Source organism: Girardinichthys multiradiatus, chromosome 2 (genome assembly GCF_021462225.1).
Source record: "Girardinichthys multiradiatus isolate DD_20200921_A chromosome 2, DD_fGirMul_XY1, whole genome shotgun sequence".
Classification (NCBI taxonomy): Eukaryota; Metazoa; Chordata; class Actinopteri; order Cyprinodontiformes; family Goodeidae; genus Girardinichthys; species Girardinichthys multiradiatus.
The window spans coordinates 20,456,836-20,477,689 of NC_061795.1; the positions used below are offsets into that span (position 1 = coordinate 20,456,836).

Consider the following 20,854-nt stretch of genomic DNA (forward strand, 5'->3'; position numbering starts at 1 on the left):
TATTGCAAAGTGACAACTGCTTGACATGTAGATGGTGTGGCTTCAACTCTACGATTAACAACAGTCTCACTAAAACCCTCTTTCAAAACTCAGACCTCAGAAAGTAAAGGCAGACATCTGAGTGGCCTGACTTTCTGAATCATTTTAAAGTCAGTTGAAAAGGCAGGTTTTAATCTGTTGTCTATATATTGGTGATTTTATTTCATTTAATTGAGTTTTTTTCCGATTATGTATGGATAATTGAACATGAGGAACTGGGCATAATTGTTTAAAAGACGTCCCATATTTTGCTATTGAATGTATCAAAGATGTTGGGATAGAGGAGAAAAAATGTCAGGGTCATATTGTGTAATTTCTCTATCTAAATTCAGGGTTGTTATGCAGTCTGGGAAAGTCTGGAATGTGGCTGAAGTATTTTCCTGTTCTGGATAAGAAGCAGTATAGAGGATTTTTCTCTTCATTATTCCCCTCTAAATGTTTTATCCATCAACCATACGTCTTTCCATCTATCAGCTCATCTGTCCAACCTGTTTGTTCACCCATTTCTCCATCAATTATCAGTTTTTCCAGCATGCATTGCAATGGTTCTGTATATAAAGCCTGACCACAGTAGAAATATTTGAGCTTTGATATATATATATGGAATTTTTATATAAAACAGGAACCCTATAAAATTTATTTCATTACACTTTATCAGCTTTCCCAGGGACCTTTTTCAGGAATGTGTTTAATTATAATTTGAAAGCAAAATTAATCAGATTGGGATTGGCTAATCCTGTTATTTTAAGCCAAACTGACGGATCTCTTTTAAGTATTGAGTTTTAAATGAGTTTTTTTTTACGTGTTTTGCACTTTTAGATAATATACATCCTATGTAAAAAACTGACTCCAGATACTCAGATTGGGAGGAAGCAGACAAATATTACATGAGTTGATTTTCTGGTCATTTCATTCACTGGCTTATTCAGCTGACATAAACTGATAGGTTCTAAGTAGTGGTGCTTAATATTACATAATTTTCATGTTTTTCTTTTCTAGAATATATCTACCTATGTTTTATAAAGTTTACACAGTATTTACAGTATATTTCAGTATTTTTACCTATAAGGGCCTTACCTAAATCATTATTTTTACAACCTTTCCATCTCAGTTGTGATGGGAAAGTTATAGTCATTTTAATGTCCAAACAAATAGGAAACATGTAAGCAAAAAAACAACTTAAACGTTGCCATTGGTAAACCGAATTCAGACACCAATACATAACTCAATGGTCACAAGTAGAAAGAGCAGAGTCTTCACCTCTGGAGGGAGTTCATAAAGAGATTTATATGGTGGTTAAAGAGAAATGTCTCAGAGCAATAATTTGGAGACCTAAAAGACTGCCACCCAGCCTGGGAATTTAAATGTGGTCTGTTGGGAGCCCAATGTACTTCTAATACTCCACGGTGATAAATGACTGTTAGTGAGAAACAATACAATTCAAAATATGAACATTTTGGCAGCATTCTGGTAAATATTTGTTAGGATTTCTGCTCTTGTTCTGATCGGCACACTAGTGTTGTCCTGTTTTCCCAACAACTGTGTTGCCAGAAGACGTTTTATTAGTGAGTCGCAGAGTGGTTATTGTAAAACATTCCCGCTGTGAGTGGAAATGGCTAAAAATCTCACTTTTCTACACATAATCAGTTCATGTTTTGGTTGTGATGGTTTACCTTAACTACACAGTGAAGATGTTAAAACATTATCCTGAGGACACTGTATTTTGTGCCACTCAAAATATTGTTACATTCCAAACTTTTAATCAGCTGATAAACAGCCTATTTCAGTTAAATTGTTGTTTTAAATACAATTGCCTTGTTCCATTTGTTTATTTAGCATTGTGGCGCTTTATCCAATAGAACAAAAAGCAAATTCTTGCAATTTTCTTGCTGGTCTTAAGATTTTGATGTGTGTATATAATCTCTCATTCATTTGGCCCAGGCACTGGGTAAAACAAGCCAATGCTGCAGCTAATTGTTTGGCCAAACATGCAGGGAATCTGGGGAGAATGGCACTGAGTTAATCTAATCATTGCATTTGCGGACATTAGCAAATATTTTGTAACGACAGGAAAGACCCCCATAAAACAACACATTTTCTTATATAAGAAACTTAACTTACAAGAGGTTTCTGTTGTTGCAGTGGGATTAACTGTGCTGTTCTCACGCCTTAGTCTTGAGTTGTTTCTTCCCTTGAAGCCAAGATTCGAGTTCTGTCATAATCTTTGGAAATTTTGGAACATAGCACTGAGTCCACCCTCTTCTCTATCAAGAATCTCCCGAATATTTTCCTGCATTTAGGATTATTGAGGAAAGTAAGAGAGCTCACTCCCTACTGTTCTGTGTTCCTAATAAGCATATACACATCTATTTGACAGTTTTGTTAGAAATGTCTTTTTGTTTGGGAAGAACAAAATTTGTTGATTTGTTGGCTCCAAAAGCTCGTTTTGTGTCAGAAAAGTATCTGATTTAAGAAATATTTTAAAGGCTGATTGTGATTTATTTATAATTCACATTTTCTAGATTTTGGTTTGCTCGCACTGAAATATGATATTTGCTCTTCAGGTTTCAATGCAGATTGTATGTAAATCTAAAACAAACCTACTGAGACTGAATGAATGAGAGCTCTATGTAATAAATGTACTCTCAGAGGGGCACTGCTTCAAATTGATATTCCTCTGACAAGAAAAATATTTAAAGAAAAGGTTTAGTCAGTTTTGCTAAATAACAGTTTACATGCTTGTAACAAAAAAGATGAAAAAATTCATAGATGGATTTTGGTCTTTTTATTTATTTATTTTTTATTTATTAACTTTGTAGAGGTTTACATATTTACATATTTACATAAAATAGTTACAAAATATGTACAAGTACATACAATTATAAAATGCTAATAATTATTAAACAATTATCTCCTTTAGAGTCAATTTATCATTACAGTTTTTTATGAAACTTCCAACAGTTAAGAAGAGCTTCATATATATTTCACGGTATTAAAACTTAATTCTTTGTTATTTTGAGCTGGAATATCTATTAAATAAAGTGGAATACACAAGGCTGTCCTCTACATAAGACTCCGTAGTGCTTTTTATTGTTTTCTAGTGATCAACACAACATTAATTGGTATGCATTACTGTTTCTATAAAACACCAATAATCACCAAGCGAAGATCATGTTGACATATTTCAGATTCATGACAGAAGTAGACATAGTATTCACCCATCCTAACTGACTACTGGTGCAAAGCCCCTGCTGCTGTGAGTCAGACTAGTCTGTTTGGTCAAAAGCAGTTCCAAGAAACATGAAAAACCAGATTCCAGGCAACAGTAATGGCTCTAAAGTTGGAATATGGCCTGTTGTAACAAGTAAGTGGACGTCTTGTGTAATTTAACAAGCATTCTTGAAAGATAGATTAGAACTGCCAAAAGAAGAAAAAACTTTTGTTTGATACTGCTGCAATCAAGAGATTTTCTTGTTCAATAGCAATCCATTAAGGTGTCCAGCCTGCCTGCCTTTCATAGCAAGAAAAAACCCTTATAAGACAACAAAACTTTATACATCAGGCCAGTTTTGCAGTCCTAAATATTTTTTCTAAGCATCCTGTCATGTTGCATCCTGAAGAAACACAAGCAGATTTAATGTCACCGTTTTTTAACTCAAGTCTGTCAAATGTGTTCAAATTTCAACAACAAGAGGGTTCATGTGAGAGAGGAATCTGATGATGCTCTTGGGCAAGTGCAGCTCCGAAATGACTTTGTGTGCTCTTGTGCCGAGACTCCTCCTCCAAGCCACTCTGCTGAGCTGCTGCAGGCTGAGGGGAGTATCTGAGGAAGGAAAAACAAACACCAGATGTTTGATATTTGCCAAAGCTCTCGGCCTGTTAAAGGAAAGAGCAGTTCATGTGAGCACACGTACTTTCATACAACTCGAGGCAGAGGTAAGAGGGAGATCCCACGCTGGTGTAGTGGATGGGCTTCTTGTTGAGGTTGTCTCGAGCAAAAATATTACCCCCGAACTCAACAAGCAGCTCTATTAGATCAGTGTTCTTAGTTTTAGCTGCATGATGAAGAGCCGTCTCATGGAGCTTGGAAGCATTCACATTCGCCCCTTAGAATGGCAAGCAGATTTCATAAAATTACTTTGTGTTTGTCTCAAGCATTTATGTTTGTATACTGGTTATACATGATGAAAATTAAAAAGAGAGATCATATTTCTCCTATTTTAGCTTCCTTTCATTGGCTCCCTGTTAAATCCAGAATAGAATTTAAAATTCTCCTCCTCACATATAAAGCCCTTAATGATCTAGCTCCATCATACATCAGAGATCTGATTGTTCCATATGTTCCTAACAGGGCACTTTGTTCTCAGACTGCAGGTTTCCTGGTGATTCCTAGAGTCTCTAGAAGGAGAATGGGAGGCAGATCCTTTAGTTATCAGGCTCCTCTCCTGTGGAACCAGCTCCTGGTTTTGGTCCATGAGGCAGACACCCTGTCTACTTTTAAGGCTAGGCTTAAAACTTTCCTTTTTGATAAAGCTTATAGTTAGAGTGGCTTAGTTTATCAGAGAGGGAGCTTTTCTCCCTCCCTGTTGGTTGGAGTAAGGGAGAGTCAGGTTTAGCCTAAACCAGCTCCGGTTATGGTTGAGGTGCAAACACACCCTCCATTTCTGCTACCTGAATGACCCCTTCTCTTTTCCAATGGTTATGGTCAATCTGACAGTGAGAGGTAACCAAATCGTTGTGGTTTTTAGTATAACATTGGCCATCAATGGGCTCTAGATCGACAAACTGTCTACTTTTAAGGCTTGGCTTAAAACTTTCCTTTTTGATAAAGCTTATAGTTAGAGTGGCTTAGGTTATCCCGAGCTATCTCTGTAGTTATGCTGCTATAGGCTTAGGCTGCTGGAGGACATAATGACCACTTTCACCCTCTTCGCTACATTCTCACACTACTCTCCAATTTTGCATTATTTGCTGTTATTTCAGCTTTTAACTTTGTTCTCTCTCTTTTCTCTTCCTAGAAGCTACACCTGGCCTGGCTCTGTGTCTACCTGTGACACCTTCCTGGAGGGGGGCATCATCCAAGCTTCTGCTGGCAACAACTTAATGCTCACCCTCTACCGATGATCCACATGGGCCTGTCTTTTAGTGTTGAACCCTTTCTCTCTCCTAGACATGGCGATTGACTGAGCTTTTACTGTAACTAATTATATGTGCTCTATTTCAGACTCTAACCTTGAAAACTGGCTCAGAGTTTATCTGTTCTTTCTTTCTAGGTGAAACGACTAAAGGAGCTACATCCATTAACATATACTTTTCCTTTCCATAGAAAGTACTCCTGGATCAGTGCTTCTTTGTTCTCTTTGTGTCTCTGCTCTGTTCTCTCAAACCCCCAGTCGGTCGTGGCAGATGGCCGCTCACACTGAGCCTGGTTCTGCTGGAGGTTTCTTCCTGTTAAAAGGGAGTTTTTCCTCTCCACTGTCGCTACATGCATGCTCAGTATGAGGGATTGCTGCAAAGTCAACGCCAGTGACTGTTCACTGTCTCTACATGCTCATCCAGGAGGAGGGAATGCTGCAAGTCACTGACTGGATGCAATCTGCTGGGTTTCCTTAGATAGAAAAACTTTTTATCCAATTTGAATTAATAACTGAATCTGACTGCACTGTTCAATGGTTAGGATTAATTTGGAATGTATGTACCTGACTGTTGTGAAGTGCCTTGAGATGACATGTGTTGTGAATTGGTGGTATATAAATAAACTGAACTGAATTGAATTGAATTGAATACAGAGCTTGGCAAATACTCAAATTGTCATACCAACTGAACTTGTCCACACTCATGTTATACCCACAAACTAGGATTTTATGTCATAGACCAACACAAAGTAGCACATGAGTATAAATGCCAAAAATCTGAAGAGATTTTGGCATTTATATGCCACCACAGTCTATGGCTATTGTCAGACTCAGCCATCGTAGAAGCCAGAGAAGCAAGTGGCAAGACGAAGCTAACCCTAACCATGGAGAGAGAAGGAAATCATGGAGCGGTATCCAACTAAAGGGTACAAGCTAGAGGACGTGTGAGGGTAAGCTATAGCTACTTAATGTCAAATTGCATATACACAATAAGCCCAGCGTACAACAATTTAACGGTTGAAGATATTAGTTATAATATGCATCCTGTGACTAGTGACGCCGCCCCCTACCCAATTATTGACAGACAGGCTGGGCAAAGGAGAACATTAGCCAAGAGGCCCATAGTAACTCTTGAGCAGCTGTGGAGATCAACAGCTCAGGTCAGAGAATCTGTCAAAACTATTTGTTGTGCGTTCCAAAAATTAGGCCTTAATCGAACATTGGCAAAAAGAAAGCCACTGTTAAAAAACGTCATAAGAAGTCCTGTTTGTGCAGTTTGCCACAACTTAAGTAGGGACCCAGCAAAAATGTGGAAGGAGGTGCTCAGTTCAAATAAGACAAAAGCTGATTATTAGTAGCTTATTGGCCTACATTCAAGACTGTGTGGTGGAAAACTGGTGAAACATGGTGAAAGCCTTCCTTTAATAAGGACAGGGAAGTTGGTCAAAGTTGGTGGGAAGATGGAAGGAGCTGAATAAAGGGCAATCCTGAAAAAACGGAGGGGGAGGTCCAGCTTCTAGCTAGACAGCAACCCATAACATACCATCAGAGCCACAATATAATGGCTTAGATAAAACTATATTCCATTGTTCAAATGGTTGAGTCAAAGTAAAGAGATGTAATCGCAGCAAAAGGTTATTCAACAGAGTTTTGACAAATAGAGACAGAATTAATCTGCAACATACACATTTGTGCCATGTATCCCTTTCTTTGCATTGCACAATCATGAGGTACTTTGTATTGGTCAGTCATAAAATCCCAATACATTTCACAGAGGTTTGTGGTTGTAATGTAGCATAATGTGTACAATTTCTTGCAACCATGAATTAAGTAATGGCAGAGGGTAGGAGGAGGGAAGTTCACTCACCTGCATTGAGGAGCACTTTGGCGCAGTCAAAGTGTTGCCTGGCACAGGCGACATGAAGCGGCGTTCCGTAGTGGCAGTCATGAGCCTCCATGAAGGCTCCTCGATCAATCATCAGCTGAACACAGTCTGAGTTACCTGATATGAGACATGGCATCATTATGACGTGGGTATGTTGTGGAACAGTGGGAAACGTTCTGACTTTTCATTATCGCAACAAGAAGATCCCACATTGTCCAATGGTAATGTTTGATCTTCTTCTACGGTGCCATGATCAGATACTAAGAAATACGTTGCAGTTCTCTAATGGTGAGTTGTGAAGATTCTTCTACCCCCCAGATCAACCTCCTCACTGAGCATGTTGGAAAGTTTAAATATTTCTCAAACTGTAGTAATCGTCAAGTTTAGGATAGAAGCTTTTTTCTTGCAGCCATTTCCTGAATTATAAAGATCAAGAGTCAGGCGTTACTTAAAGAGCATGTTCTCTTGTCTTTCAGATTAGACCTCTGAGTTACATCATATATACAGCCCAGAGAAACAAGAAGGTGTTGATTTCTAAATGCAACAATTCCTAGATACTCTGATTAACTAGAAAGGAAAAAGTACAATGTATATACAAAAAATAAGAAAAGAAATACATAAATATTTAAAACTGCCAGGAATGCGAGGCACCAGTGATCAAGTGAAGAAGATATTTCCAAATTTTTCATTGTAAGATTATGCCACTGCAATAAAAACTGAATACATTTTATATCAATATCAGCTGAACATGAGAAAAAATCTAAAACAGAGAAAAAGGTGAAAGTTTATTTTTACAAAGACTACCAGAGGAAATGTCTAGGCTAGCCCAGTCCTTTTTACCTCAGAATATCCATGTAAATTAAAATGCCACTTTTTAAAAGGTTTAATACGGTTTTTAATGTTAATTATCGCCCATTTATTTACTCCAAAAAACACTATCTGGAATCAACTTAACGTTCTGCTAATTCTAAAAGCATTTTCTAAAGAAGCCCTGGAATATATATTGAGTATGTTTCGGACATGCAAAGCTGTGTGCGTAAGCCCGCACCTCCCATGCATGCCTCATGAAGAGGAGAGAAGGTAAACAGTGGAGGATTGACGGTTGCTCCATACTCCAGCAGCAGTTTCACACAATCCAAGCTACCGGCTGCGCAGGCATCACACAGTGGGGTGCTTGAATCAATGTTCCGAGCATCCACCTGTAACACGGCACCATAGTCACATGTAAACATAGAAAAGACACTTTCGTGACTACGTTCCCCTGTCAACACATTGAGACCACCTTACTTGTGCACCGGCATCCAGCAGCAGCCTGACGCACTGGGTTTGACCCTGTATGCACGCCTCATGCAGCGGGGTGATGGAGTCCATGGCCACAATGTTTACGGCCGCACCCGCCTCAATCAGCTGCTGCAGCTGTAGGGCTCGACCCTGCGCAGCGGCCTCGTGCACTGCTGACCGGTCTGTCCAGAATCCGAGGCCATGAGCTGCAGACGCAAACAGCAGAACAAGTCTGAGCACTTTGGTTCATCTTTCCTGAGGTGGCTGTGTTCAGCTATCTGTCTTCATCTTTCAGATAAATATACATTGTCCTCCACACCTATTGGTACCACTGAGCAAGAAGTTCAAAAACATTTAGGATATATTCATTACTTAAAATATCACATTGCTAAGCACTCTAACAAGGTTCCCATGGCATCACAGATCCTCCACTATGCCTAAAATTGGGCATGAGCAGTTTGTTCATGTATTCATCCTTTGTTTCATGCTAGACATACCTGGAGTGTTTGTTGCTGAAATGCTCAAGCTTGGTCTCACCTGACCTACACAATCAGTATGCGTGTTGACAGGATCCATTGTTTGTTCTGTAGTCTTGATGATTCCAAGACACCCCTCTTTCCTCCAGATCTCTTCAGCAAACTTTGGATGATTATTTTAAGTCCCTTATCAAAATTCTCCCGATGAATAGTGCAAAGACAAACATAGATCATCGTCCAGCCTTTGTTTGTCACATTTCTGTTTAAAATGTTAAATATTCCTCTAACTATACGTGCAACGTTACCCAAGTAATTATTTTTATTTTCTAAACAGGGGTTGCACACTGCAGGAATCTAAGTCTGGCTCATTTATTGCATAATCTTGCAGCATCAAGGTTTCATTTTGAGCTGTTTGATTCTTCAGCAACAACAAAGTTAAACATCAAAATCTAAGCTACAGTTGCTGGATAGGCTTAGTCATGAGCACAGAGGATATATGTAAAAATGTAAATATAATACAATCATGTACTGGACTATATAAACACAGTCAGTCATTTCCTGCCACTTATTCCATAGTGGGTCGCAGGGGAGCTGGTGCCTATCTCCAGCAGTCTAGGCGAGAGGCAGGGTACACCCTGGACAGGTCGCCATTCCATCACAGGGCAACACACAACCATGCACACACTCATTCATACACCTAAGGGCAATTTAGAGAGACCAATTAACCTAACAGGCATGTCTTTGGACTGTGGGAGGAAACCAGAGTACCTGGTGAGAACCCACGCATGCACGGGGAGAACATGCAAACTCCATGCAGAAAGATCCCTGGCCAGGAATTGAACCCAGGACCTTTTTGCTGCAAGGCAACAGTGCTACCAACTGCGCCACCGTGCAGCCCTATAAACACAATGATATAGAAAAAAGGTCTAACCTCCGTATTCAGAGATTGTAAAATTGTTGCTATAACTGATCTCAGGGGCTTGAAACTCAGAGAAAACCACGACTGAAACATCACATTACATCGATACATGAGGGTTTTAGACTGATGAAATATTATGACTACTATGCTGATTCCTTTTAGAAGACTTGTTTTATTCAGACAAGTTTTCAGTTTTTATATGATATACTGTTATTCTTTGTCCTTTTCATTTTTATATTTTAATTTCATTTTCATTCTCCTATTGCGTTGTTTGTATTTCATAATTTGTTTTGTGAGAGGTGTTATAAAAATCTCGTTTGCTTACTTACTTTTATTAAAAAAGGGCCAGATACCTTCATCTTCATTAAGATCCTTAAATGACAGGGTTTTCTTAGTTGTGGATTTAAAATATCTCGTTTTGGTGTTTTCTTTTTTCTTTTTGTCTTAGTAAACTAACTTTTTTCTTTTTACCATCTTTTCATTTGTGGAGCTCAACATACATCTGCCTTCCTTGAAGAATTTTGTTCTGTCTTTTCCATTTTGAAGAGTAGCTAAGAGCAATGGGTCATATTTACACTACAGAGAGACAGGAGTTCATAGACATAGATCAAGTTCAAACAGTAAAGAATAACTTTTTAAAAACAGTTTCCGTTAGATTTATTCTGTATGATTTGGTAGGGTGGCCAATTTGTGAGACACCAGGGACTTTTTTTACAATAAATATTTCTAAACATGGTATATAACTGCAATAAAATAGGACTTTATCTTCGATCTTTTTACACATCTTTACCAGAGGGGCCAATAAATGTGAAGGGGGCTGTATACTGGAGGCAATATTTACATTTCCTTGATGATTACGGTAGGGTTAAACTGCAAGGTAGAAAAAAGTAAAGGGACCCATGCAACATTTACATGTGAGGCCAATTTTCAAGATTCAAGACCCACCTGGGACCTACAGGTCCTTCTCAAAATATTAGCATATTGTGATAAAGTTCATTATTTTCCATAATGTAATGATGAAAATTTAACAATTCATATATTTTAGATTCATTGCACACTAACTGAAATATTTCAGGTCTTTTATTGTCTTAATACGGATGATTTTGGCATACAGCTCATGAAAACCCAAAATTCCTATCTCACAAAATTAGCATATTTCATCCGACCAATAAAAGAAAAGTGTTTTTAATACAAAAAACGTCAACTTTCAAATAATCATGTACAGTTATGCACTCAATACTTGGTCGGGAATCCTTTGGCAGAAATGACTGCTTCAATGCGGCGTGGCATGGAGGCAATCAGCCTGTGGCACTGCTGAGGTCTTATGGAGGCCCAGGATGCTTCGATAGCGGCCTTTAGCTCATCCAGAGTGTTGGGTCTTGAGTCTCTCAACGTTCTCTTCACAATATCCCACAGATTCTCTATGGGGTTCAGGTCAGGAGAGTTGGCAGGCCAATTGAGCACAGTGATACCATGGTCAGTAAACCATTTACCAGTGGTTTTGGCACTGTGAGCAGGTGCCAGGTCGTGCTGAAAAATGAAATCTTCATCTCCATAAAGCTTTTCAGCAGATGGAAGCATGAAGTGCTCCAAAATCTCCTGATAGCTAGCTGCATTGACCCTGCCCTTGATAAAACACAGTGGACCAACACCAGCAGCTGACACGGCACCCCAGACCATCACTGACTGTGGGTACTTGACACTGGACTTCTGGCATTTTGGCATTTCCTTCTCCCCAGTCTTCCTCCAGACTCTGGCACCTTGATTTCTGAATGACATGCAGAATTTGCTTTCATCTGAAAAAAGTACTTTGGACCACTGAGCAACAGTCCAGTGCTGCTTCTCTGTAGCCCAGGTCTGGGGAATGCGGCACCTGTAGCCCATTTCCTGCACACGCCTGTGCACGGTGGCTCTGGATGTTTCTACTCCAGACTCAGTCCACTGCTTCCGCAGGTCCCCCAAGGTCTGGAATCGGCCCTTCTCCACAATCTTCCTCAGGGACAAGTCACCTCTTCTCGTTGTGCAGCGTTTTCTGCCACACTTTTTCCTTCCCACAGACTTCCCACTGAGGTGCCTTGATACAGCACTCTGGGAACAGCCTATTCGTTCAGAAATTTCTTTCTGTGTCTTACCCTCTTGCTTGAGGGTGTCAATAGTGGCCTTCTGGACAGCAGTCAGGTCGGCCGTCTTACCCATGATTGGGGTTTTGAGTGATGAACCAGGCTGAGAGTTTTAAAGGCCTCAGGAATCTTTTGCAGGTGTTTAGAGTTAACTCGTTGATTCAGATGATTAGGTTCATAGCTCGTTTAGAGACCCTTTTAATAATATGCTAATTTTGTGAGATAGGAATTTTGGGTTTTCATGAGCTGTATGCCAAAATCATCCGTATTAAGACAATAAAAGACCTGAAATATTTCAGTTAGTGTGCAATGAATCTAAAATATATGAATGTTAAATTTTCATCATGACATTATGGAAAATAATGAACTTTATCACAATATGCTAATATTTTGAGAAGGACCTGTACATAGGGGATATCAAGCTGCTTTTGCTGATATTGGTTGTATGTATAGTCAAACCAAGTGAATCCCTTACGAGAAGCCTATTGTGAGCCCAGACCCACTTTTTAACCCTCCCAGCTGAGAATAGCCCATATGGAGTCCATAAAGACAAGCTGGCAGAGAGAACTTTCACACCTTAAGAACAGTGGAGGGCAAGGCCTTTCTTCTGCTGCACCATCAGCCCACCAAAATGCAGAAAATCATCTGAGATTCTGGTACGGGATAAAATTCAGTGCAATTCTGCGCCACTCACATAACCAAGTCCTCCTATTCTCAGCAGCTAGCAGAAGGCACATACTCCCCATTGAGTGCAAATTCTTAAAAGCAATCGAAAAATCGTTCAGGGTGAACCTGACAGACAATATTGTTTTAAATCTGGTGCTCATGCCCCAACCTTTTCTAATGCCGCCCTGGGCAACCACCCATATGGACCATTTCAGTCACTACCACAGGTTATGACTCATAAAAGCATTTATGCATCTTAAAGGCTAAATAATGTAGCTGTAAACTTTACAAACCTCACATTTTAGAGAACTGACTTCAAACTTTGACCCAGTGGTGATCAGAATCTGAATTTAAAGGCACATACAGCTGACTACTGCTGTATGCACCTGCGCTGTCTGGCGATAACCATCATAATAAACCATTATTAGACAGGTAATAGTAATATTATAACCCTAACACATTTGATGTGATTTAGGATTATAGGATTCATAACCCCCTACAGTGATCTAGTTGTTTTGTCCCATAAATCGTACTGTTCTCCTAACTAACGAGCTTAATACTGGCAGCCATCCTCTCCATTTGTCTCTACTTTAAGAAACCACGCCAGGGTTCCCCTGTGGCTTCATTTTAAAGAGTCACTCAAGCCAATAAATGCAAGCTAACATAAAATGTGTATCTGCCAAGTTCACCTAGCTGAGCTTTTTATAAACTGGTACCTCAGGTTAGTCACACACTGTAATCTACTTACCGATTTCTCCATACAGCGACGGTCTGGTCCGGGTTATCTCCATCTCATGTTCCCGTTCTCCTCCTCCGGCTCTCAGCGTAGATTCAGCCGAAAGTGTTCTTCATTTTGAAATAAAGGATTAACAAACCCTGTAGGCGCTGCATTATTACAAATTACAGCCGCCAGCCGAGCACTGTCCCGTTCAGAAAGAGCAGCGGGCTAGATAAACAATGCCTGGGGATTCTGGGATATGTAGGCGGAGGACCAGGGATTGAGACGTTACATAAACATACGGTCCATTGGAAAAGGAAAAGGATCTTCTGTGCTTGATATGTGGCTGAGAAAATTTTTGAAATAAATAAAACAATTAAATTAAAGGATATAAAATAAATGGAAATAGAAATATAACACTTAAAGGATCCACTGTTTTTTTTATAGGCCCATTTGTCATAATTTAAACAAATCTTTATTCTTCAGCCCAGACCGAAATCTATTAACTTTATTACAGAACTATGTAAACTCATGCAACTAAAACTCACGGTTGATTTTCTCTTTGTTGCTATAATGCTTCTTGATAGTATGTCTCATACCAATGAAAAGCCTGTCCATCTCCTTTTAAATTGTACCACATTTGTAAGGAAAATGCATTTGTGCTGAGCATGCTTCTTGGAGGGCATTCCAAAGCTCAGTCCAAAGCCAACTCTCCATTCTCTGTGAAGATGATTCCACACTGCTTCAGTAAAATTAAGTTCTGGGTTCTGGAGAAGCAATCTGTAACTGGAGTGTTTTGTGTTCATTCCCTATTGAGTAGGTTCATACAATAAAATGCAAACATCCAATTGCAAGATTTTTGTTTAATGCTGTGACAATATCATGTGTGATTAACCCACATTTCCAAACAGACACTGTGCATGTGGTATTGGATGGTTGACCAAAACCCTGATGGTTTTTTTTTCTGCAGGAAAACAACAGGTAAACCAACACTTCTGGCTAAAGTGCTACCTTAAACCATTATAGAGCATGCTCTTGTTTTTCAGGTTGTTGTACCTGCTGTACCTTTCTGCAAACCTCTCGTGTAGCGTCAAGTCTGACAACCAATAACTGTAGACCTGGAATCATTACTGCAAAAGACAGGTTACCACAGATTTAGGTAGAGGTCTTGAGTGCTTTGAAATAAATTAGCCTTTGGCTTATGGTTCTTTGGGTATCATCTATTTGATCAATAAAATACTAAATACCAGATTGACCAGAGAATTAAGTATCCATTTTGTATGTATCTATGAGGACAGTCATATTTGATAAATTAGAATATGCTTTCCGAAGAAGCTTGTTTGTCAGATTAAAAGTACCTTCTGAAAATAACAACCTTAAAGCAGGTATTAAACATACTTTTCATTAAGCCCAAACCTCTGTCTTAAAAGTGTTTTTTATTGGTCTGATGTAATATTCTAATGTCATGTTTTCATTAGCTTTAAAAGGAAACTCATAATCAACAGAAATAAAGGCTCGAACAATTTTACCAAAATAAATGAACTTTTCCACAATATTCAAATTCATTGAATATCAATAATACATTGAATAATAAATCAGTCTGAGTTAAATCAGTGCTTGTTCACTCCTTGTCTGAGGTTCCTTTCCAGTCAGCCTTATTATTAGTCTTCGGATAGTAGTGGGAGCAACTAAGTCTTAGACAGGAAGCAAAGGTCTGTTAGCTGGGAGTGATAAACCTCAGCCCATATCTACACAAGTCAGTTGAATTTGCTTCCCCTAACATGAACAACTAACATTAACCTCAATGCCTTTGTTACTAGCAGCTCTGAACTGTTGCAAACATATACATCTGACTAGATACGACTATAAAGTGTGGACTTCTCCAGTCCTGCATTTCTCACATCAGAGTCAGGTGTAGTTACACAATACCTTTAACCTGCTCCAGAATGACTTGTCCAATGATTATCCATGGAAGTGGACTTCTTCTTTTTCAAGATTATGCATGTCTTTGGGTGACAGATTCTTGTTGAACTGTGCAGGAAATAGTTGATGACTTCTTGCATTTAACACATTTTCTGAAGTACTAGGACTATTGCGCCAACAATAGGCCAGCAATAAGTAGGATCTCTGGGATTCTCAGATTAATTGAAAATAGTCTCCAAATATTGAGTGCATTAAGAAAAGTGAACTTATTTCACATGCATATGTATCCAAAACTAAATTCTACTACAGAAAACCAGATTTGAACTGGTCAAGTACACAGTTTATCGAATAGGCAGTTCCTTTTATAAAAACCACATGAATCCCTTTGGTTGAAAAGAGGTAAGTGTGGCTTATTGTGGCATGGGAGTTGGTGTAAAAATGCAGCCAATAAATATGGATATGTGACAGGGAAGTGGAGAGGCCATGGGTGGTGTAAGTGTTGTGGGGTTTAGGCTTGGGAATGAGAATGCTGAATCTCCTCTTGAGATCAACCATTAAAAGCAGGTTCAGCTGTCTTTGTCCAGGCTTCCGATGCTCTGGCACCTCTACGTCTCAGACCTTGTGATCTTTTTCACTCCTTCACCATATATTCTTTGGCAACTTTGTCCTGTAAACCTACCAATTCTCTTTTCACTTTACTTTCAATCCTTTACCTTTTACCACAATACCTTTCTGCCTTCTTCTCCTGAAGCTTATCTTCTTCTCAGCCAATTGCCTCTTAAGGAGGCTGCTGATCCAGGGTTAATTAATATGGAGGTTCAACATCTCTGTCATAGTGAGAAAAGTATTTTCCACACATAAGTAGATGTACCCAGGAAAACCGACATGGTTGTTCGAGCTACCGCCCCCTGTTGGCGGTCAGACACCTCGGAGCCCTACCGGTCCTTACACACTCTAACTAAAGACTCTTAAAGGAACGACTCTCAACCAGTTTCTAACTTTTAGCTCTTTTTAATCTAAGTTAAGGCAGAGGAATGATTACAGAGATCAGCGCTGAGGCTCTCGTCTCGGACCGTCTGTTAGAGCATGACGAAGAGCCTCGATAGAAGGTCACATGTAGTTTTATATCTGGTACTTCAATGCAATGGATGTGCCCTTCCTCAGTGTTTATCAGTAGACTATGTGTCACCATTGTGGTGTCTATCTGTTAGATTGTGTAGTAGCGGGTGTCCATCCTTAATCCAAGTGTGCTGCTGCATTCTAATCAAACCAGTTATACCAGTTGCTCCACTATCAAACCCAGTGCCCCAGCTTCAGGTCACTTATGACAAACCTTGGGTCATTTATCCTTGTACTGTATGTCTATGAGCATTCTTATCCTATTGTAACAAAAGGGAAACATTAGAAATTATATTTTATTTCACTATAGTATAAATGGGAAAACCAACTATGAACATATTAATAAAGGTTATTCCTAACATGGTGATGATGTTAACTCACTGTGGATCAAAGAGTGTATGGCAGTTTTCTCTACAGAATATCATCAGTCTCTTATTGTTGAAGGACGTTTTTCTGAATTACTGATGCAGTATAGGCATAAGACCTTAATGAATCACCAATATTTGCAAAAAACAACTGAGAAGTTTGGCTAAAATACCCACAGGTCAACATTAATAAATTATAATGTTGTGCCTTAATTCTAACAACTGAAGTAAGAGACTGTATGCAGCAGTCAAGTAACACATTTGAACTCACTTCCGGTAATGAGGTTTAAAAATACGTAGTTTGGCCGGTCGAATACACTTGAAATCTTGGAGGCATAGGAATTTAACATAAAACCATATATAATACTGTGTCTGACCCACAAAAACAGTTGTAGAGACCGGGGACTTCACCTACTGTTGTTTAAAGTAATAAGTAGGTATGAGTAAAGTTTATTTATAAAGCATCTTTCACAGGCACAAAGCGCTAACCTACACATTTAGTTAAATTAAGTTTGACATAAAACAAATAAAAAGGTAAAACTGTGAAAACATCCAAAGATTTACCAAATCTCAGTTTTACATCCACCAATTAAACCCTTAGTTTTTTTTGTTTTTGTTTTTTTTTAAACTAGAGTTTTTTTAAGCTCTAGTTGCTTTTATTATTTTTTTTAAGTATTTTTTGACAGTAATCAGACAGGAAATGGTGTGGAAAGAGTGGGGTAAGGGAGTGCAGAAAGCATCAACAGGATTGGGGGAGGATTCTGCAACAGCCTGCATTGAGGACTGAGGCCTCCATACATGGATTGTGCCACGCCTAAACCCTTAGTTTTTAGCCTCTTACCAGGAACAAGCAACAGATTCTGAGCCTGGGATTGAATGCTATGAGCAGGCGTGACCTTTGTTAAAAGCTTACATTTAGACCTCAGTCAATGAGTGTGAATACTTGAATTCTAAAGTTGACTGGAAGACAGAGTAAAGAGCATAAATGGTGTGTAAATTCAGTTTGTTTGTGAAGTTTGTGAGTAGCTGCATAGTGAATGACCTGGGGGTGTGAAATTAATGATTTGTTCAGACTGGTGAACAGACCTTAGCAGTCATCTAGGCATGATGACACCAATGCATGCTTAATTCTATCTGTAGGGGAAACCATTCAATTCAATTCAATTCAAAAATACTTTATTAATCCCAAAGGGAAATTAAATGTTGTTGTAGCTCATATTATGAAGGTTTCCTCAAAGAGCCGTTGTAGATGCTGATGGCTGTGGGCAGGAAGGATCTCCTGTAGCGCTCCGTCTTACAGCAGATCTGAAGAAGCCTCTGACTGAAGACACTCTGTTGTTGTAGGACAGTCTCATGAAGAGGATGCTCAGAGTTCTCCATAATGTTCTTCATTTTATGAAGAATCCGTCTTTCCACAATGATCTCCAGAGGTTCCAGAGGAGTCCCCAGAACAGAACCAGCCATTTTTATCAGCTTGTTGAGCTTTTTTAAAGTGATTTTAGAATGCAATTTAGTTCAAGCTTCGATCAGGGTTAGGGATGGCAATTTAAAAGTGATAATTGTGGGAGAACCAGTAACAAAAAACAGTGGACAAGGGAGGACAGCCTATCCAGCTGGTGGGGCCTAAAAGACAAATGCATCTGGATGTTATCCAAGTAGATCTGGATGGAAATTTCCTAAATAGATCAAAGTATGCCAGCAACTGGACAAAATTTCATACTGGGCCTAGACTTAAACCTTGTGGAACAGCATATGCCAGTCCTGTCCAGATGGAAAATTTCCAGTCTGACAGTTGATCAGAAAAACAAATCTAATGCAAAGCTAGAAAAAAATAGCCAGAACTTTAAGCATGTAAAGTAGAATTTGTGTTTGACAGTATCGAATGATACACTGAGATCCATTGCGCCAATATGGACAGGTTAAATGTTAAACAAAGTTGTATTGACAACATAAATGGCCTAAGCAACCTTTTTAACTTTTTAATGTATGTATAATCATTATTTTTCATAATATTACAATTATGGGCAATGTATGCATTTGCATTCCCATTTAACTAGGATGTGTTAATGTGTGTGTTATGTTGTTTTATTCTTTAATTAAATCCTAGGTGCACAGAGTAGTGTTATTGCAGACCCTTACTCCAAGCAGCTGTCAGACTTTACAACCATCACTGCTCCCAACAAACTCAATAAGCGTTTCCATTCCTGTTGTTTTTGAAGTTTTTCTTGTAAACAGTCTTCTGCTTTTTATGCACAAATATACATGCAAATCTTGTACTTTGTTTTATTATCCTACTCAGCTGCACATTTCCTTTAATCTGAGTATGCTATTTTAAATAACTGTACAGTATTTTTCTTTTGCCTTAAATTTGTCCTTACTGTACAGCATCTTCCTTTTATTTTTTGGATTTTATATTTTTACTGTTGTGTTTATCCGCTTGCTTCCATTTGCTTTTCACTTTGCTGCTGGTACACCTGAAATTTCCCAATGAGGGACAATAAAAGGATATTTTTATTCTATTCTATTCTATTCTATTTTAAATATATATTTTAGGAACATATTTTGTCCGGCTTTCAATTACTTTTTTACCCAAAACTGGACACTTTTGAATCTGAAAGTACTAAAAATGTAATAGTCAACATAGTATATACATTTTTTTGTTCAGCATACTATCTGTAAAATGACTGACATCAGTTGTTAAGAACTGTGTACTTCTTAGCTGCAGATCTTATTCACAAACAAGTCAATCTCTGTCTTGTCCATTTTTCGTTGGTTCTTCTTAAAGTATTTGCAGATAAGTATCCCAAAAGCTACTGTTAGATAGCTCTGTTACATCAATGTTGATAATGTTATGGTTTTATTGTGTCCTTCAGAAATTCAAACCTGTAAGATAAGACAAAAACTAACCAGTTACTGGATATCTTCCTTTATATACAGTGAAGATTATGTCCTTTTTCTTAAAACATATTTCTTTCTTCTTACAGACATAAAACTGATAGAGATCTGACAGAGCCAATAAGGTGTTTCACAAAGAAAAGACATAGGGGACAAATGCTACATATATTCCAACGGGCTGACGTCAAACTGGCCATACCAAAAATTATATTCTACAAGAAATACAAGGTAAATGTATTTAATCATTGAAAATTTGACAATGCTGATGCAATTATATTATTTCCTTTTCCTGCCTGTATCAAGACTGCAAAGTCTTTGTAAATAGCAGAAAATACCTAATTAATTCATCTCAGATCTGTTCTTACCTTACAACTCATGAAAGTCTGAATGTTTCCATTTCCCAAACTAACCACAGGATTCAACCAATGTCGTCAGTGTTTCTCTAACTGAGTTCTCCCAGAACACCAACAGTTTTGACTCTCTGTTGGATTGACTGCTTTTAAAAGTATGTAATAACTTTTTTTTATAAAGAACATTGTTGTGCATGGGGACGATTCTTGTCTGGTTGAACTGGTTTTAGATATAGAATCAATAGTCTGGATAACAGTATTTTGAAATTTGAATGGATCATTCCAGCTGCTTCCATATCCACTCACCTGCTCTGTGCAGCTTGATATGGGTTCTTTCTAAATCAGGCCTGCATTATTTTAGTGGGGTTGAGAACCACCTTTATAATATTCTAAACACCTCCAACCTATAAATTATGAAATGAGCAGTAGCTGGGTTAACCAGCCAAATGGTAATACAGGTTGCCTTATAAGTTGTATCCATTCAGATGCGAGTTTTAGTGTGTTCATGACTAGATCTAAATTGCAAATGATTACCTGAGACATTAGCTGATGCAAATGTGTGCTTGTTGTCAATGAATAATTGCTGAGGCAGATGGTGATGTAGTTAGACTGGGTGCAGATCAGCAGACATATTGTATTTTGTTGGCCTTAGGTACCTTTATTAATTAAGTGATTATTAAGTAGTTTAAGTAAATATACTGAATGTTCTCTAAAGTTTTCATTGTCTGCCTCGCATTTCCATCATTGATTTGGAACATCTCGCACATCTCCATTTTTACTGCACATCATTGCTTTCATATAGTATATCTTTGCCAGGTGCTTATTATTGGTAACAGAATTAACATATTAATGCTGATGGTGTGCTTCTGGATCAGGTTACTTTATTATTTCACCATTTGGTGCCCCTATGGTAACCAGGTGCTACTATTTCTTCCTCACCATCTTTCATTTCATGAACAATAT

At 38.5% G+C, this 20,854-nt stretch overlaps 1 protein-coding gene across 1 annotated transcript; it reads right to left on the reverse strand.

The window, feature by feature from the left end:
* Nucleotides 1–2,809: 2,809 nt before the first annotated feature.
* asb13b (ankyrin repeat and SOCS box containing 13b) lies at nt 2,810–13,481 on the reverse strand. The gene is made up of 6 exons (XM_047383422.1): nt 13,270–13,481; nt 8,347–8,546; nt 8,108–8,258; nt 7,042–7,176; nt 3,954–4,145; nt 2,810–3,862 (listed from the first exon to the last, which is right to left on the reverse strand). The coding sequence occupies exons 1-6, from the start codon at nt 13,310–13,312 to the stop codon at nt 3,714–3,716; spliced, it is 870 nt and encodes a 289-aa protein (XP_047239378.1). The 5' UTR covers nt 13,313–13,481; the 3' UTR covers nt 2,810–3,713.
* Between the last annotated feature and the right edge of the window lie 7,373 nt (nt 13,482–20,854).

What these genes read in the sequence shown, in the direction of transcription:
- asb13b (XM_047383422.1), bottom strand. Translation starts at nt 13,312, where the DNA reads ATGGAGATAACCCGGACCAGACCGTCGCTGTATGGAGAAATCG. An exon ending in GTCGCTGTATGGAGAAATCG is followed by an intron (nt 8,547 to 13,269) that starts GTAAGTAGATTA and finishes TTGCGTCTGCAG; the next exon opens with CTCATGGCCTCGGATTCTGG. An exon ending in CTGCCTCGAGTTGTATGAAA is followed by an intron (nt 3,863 to 3,953) that starts GTACGTGTGCTC and finishes TTCCTTCCTCAG; the next exon opens with ATACTCCCCTCAGCCTGCAG.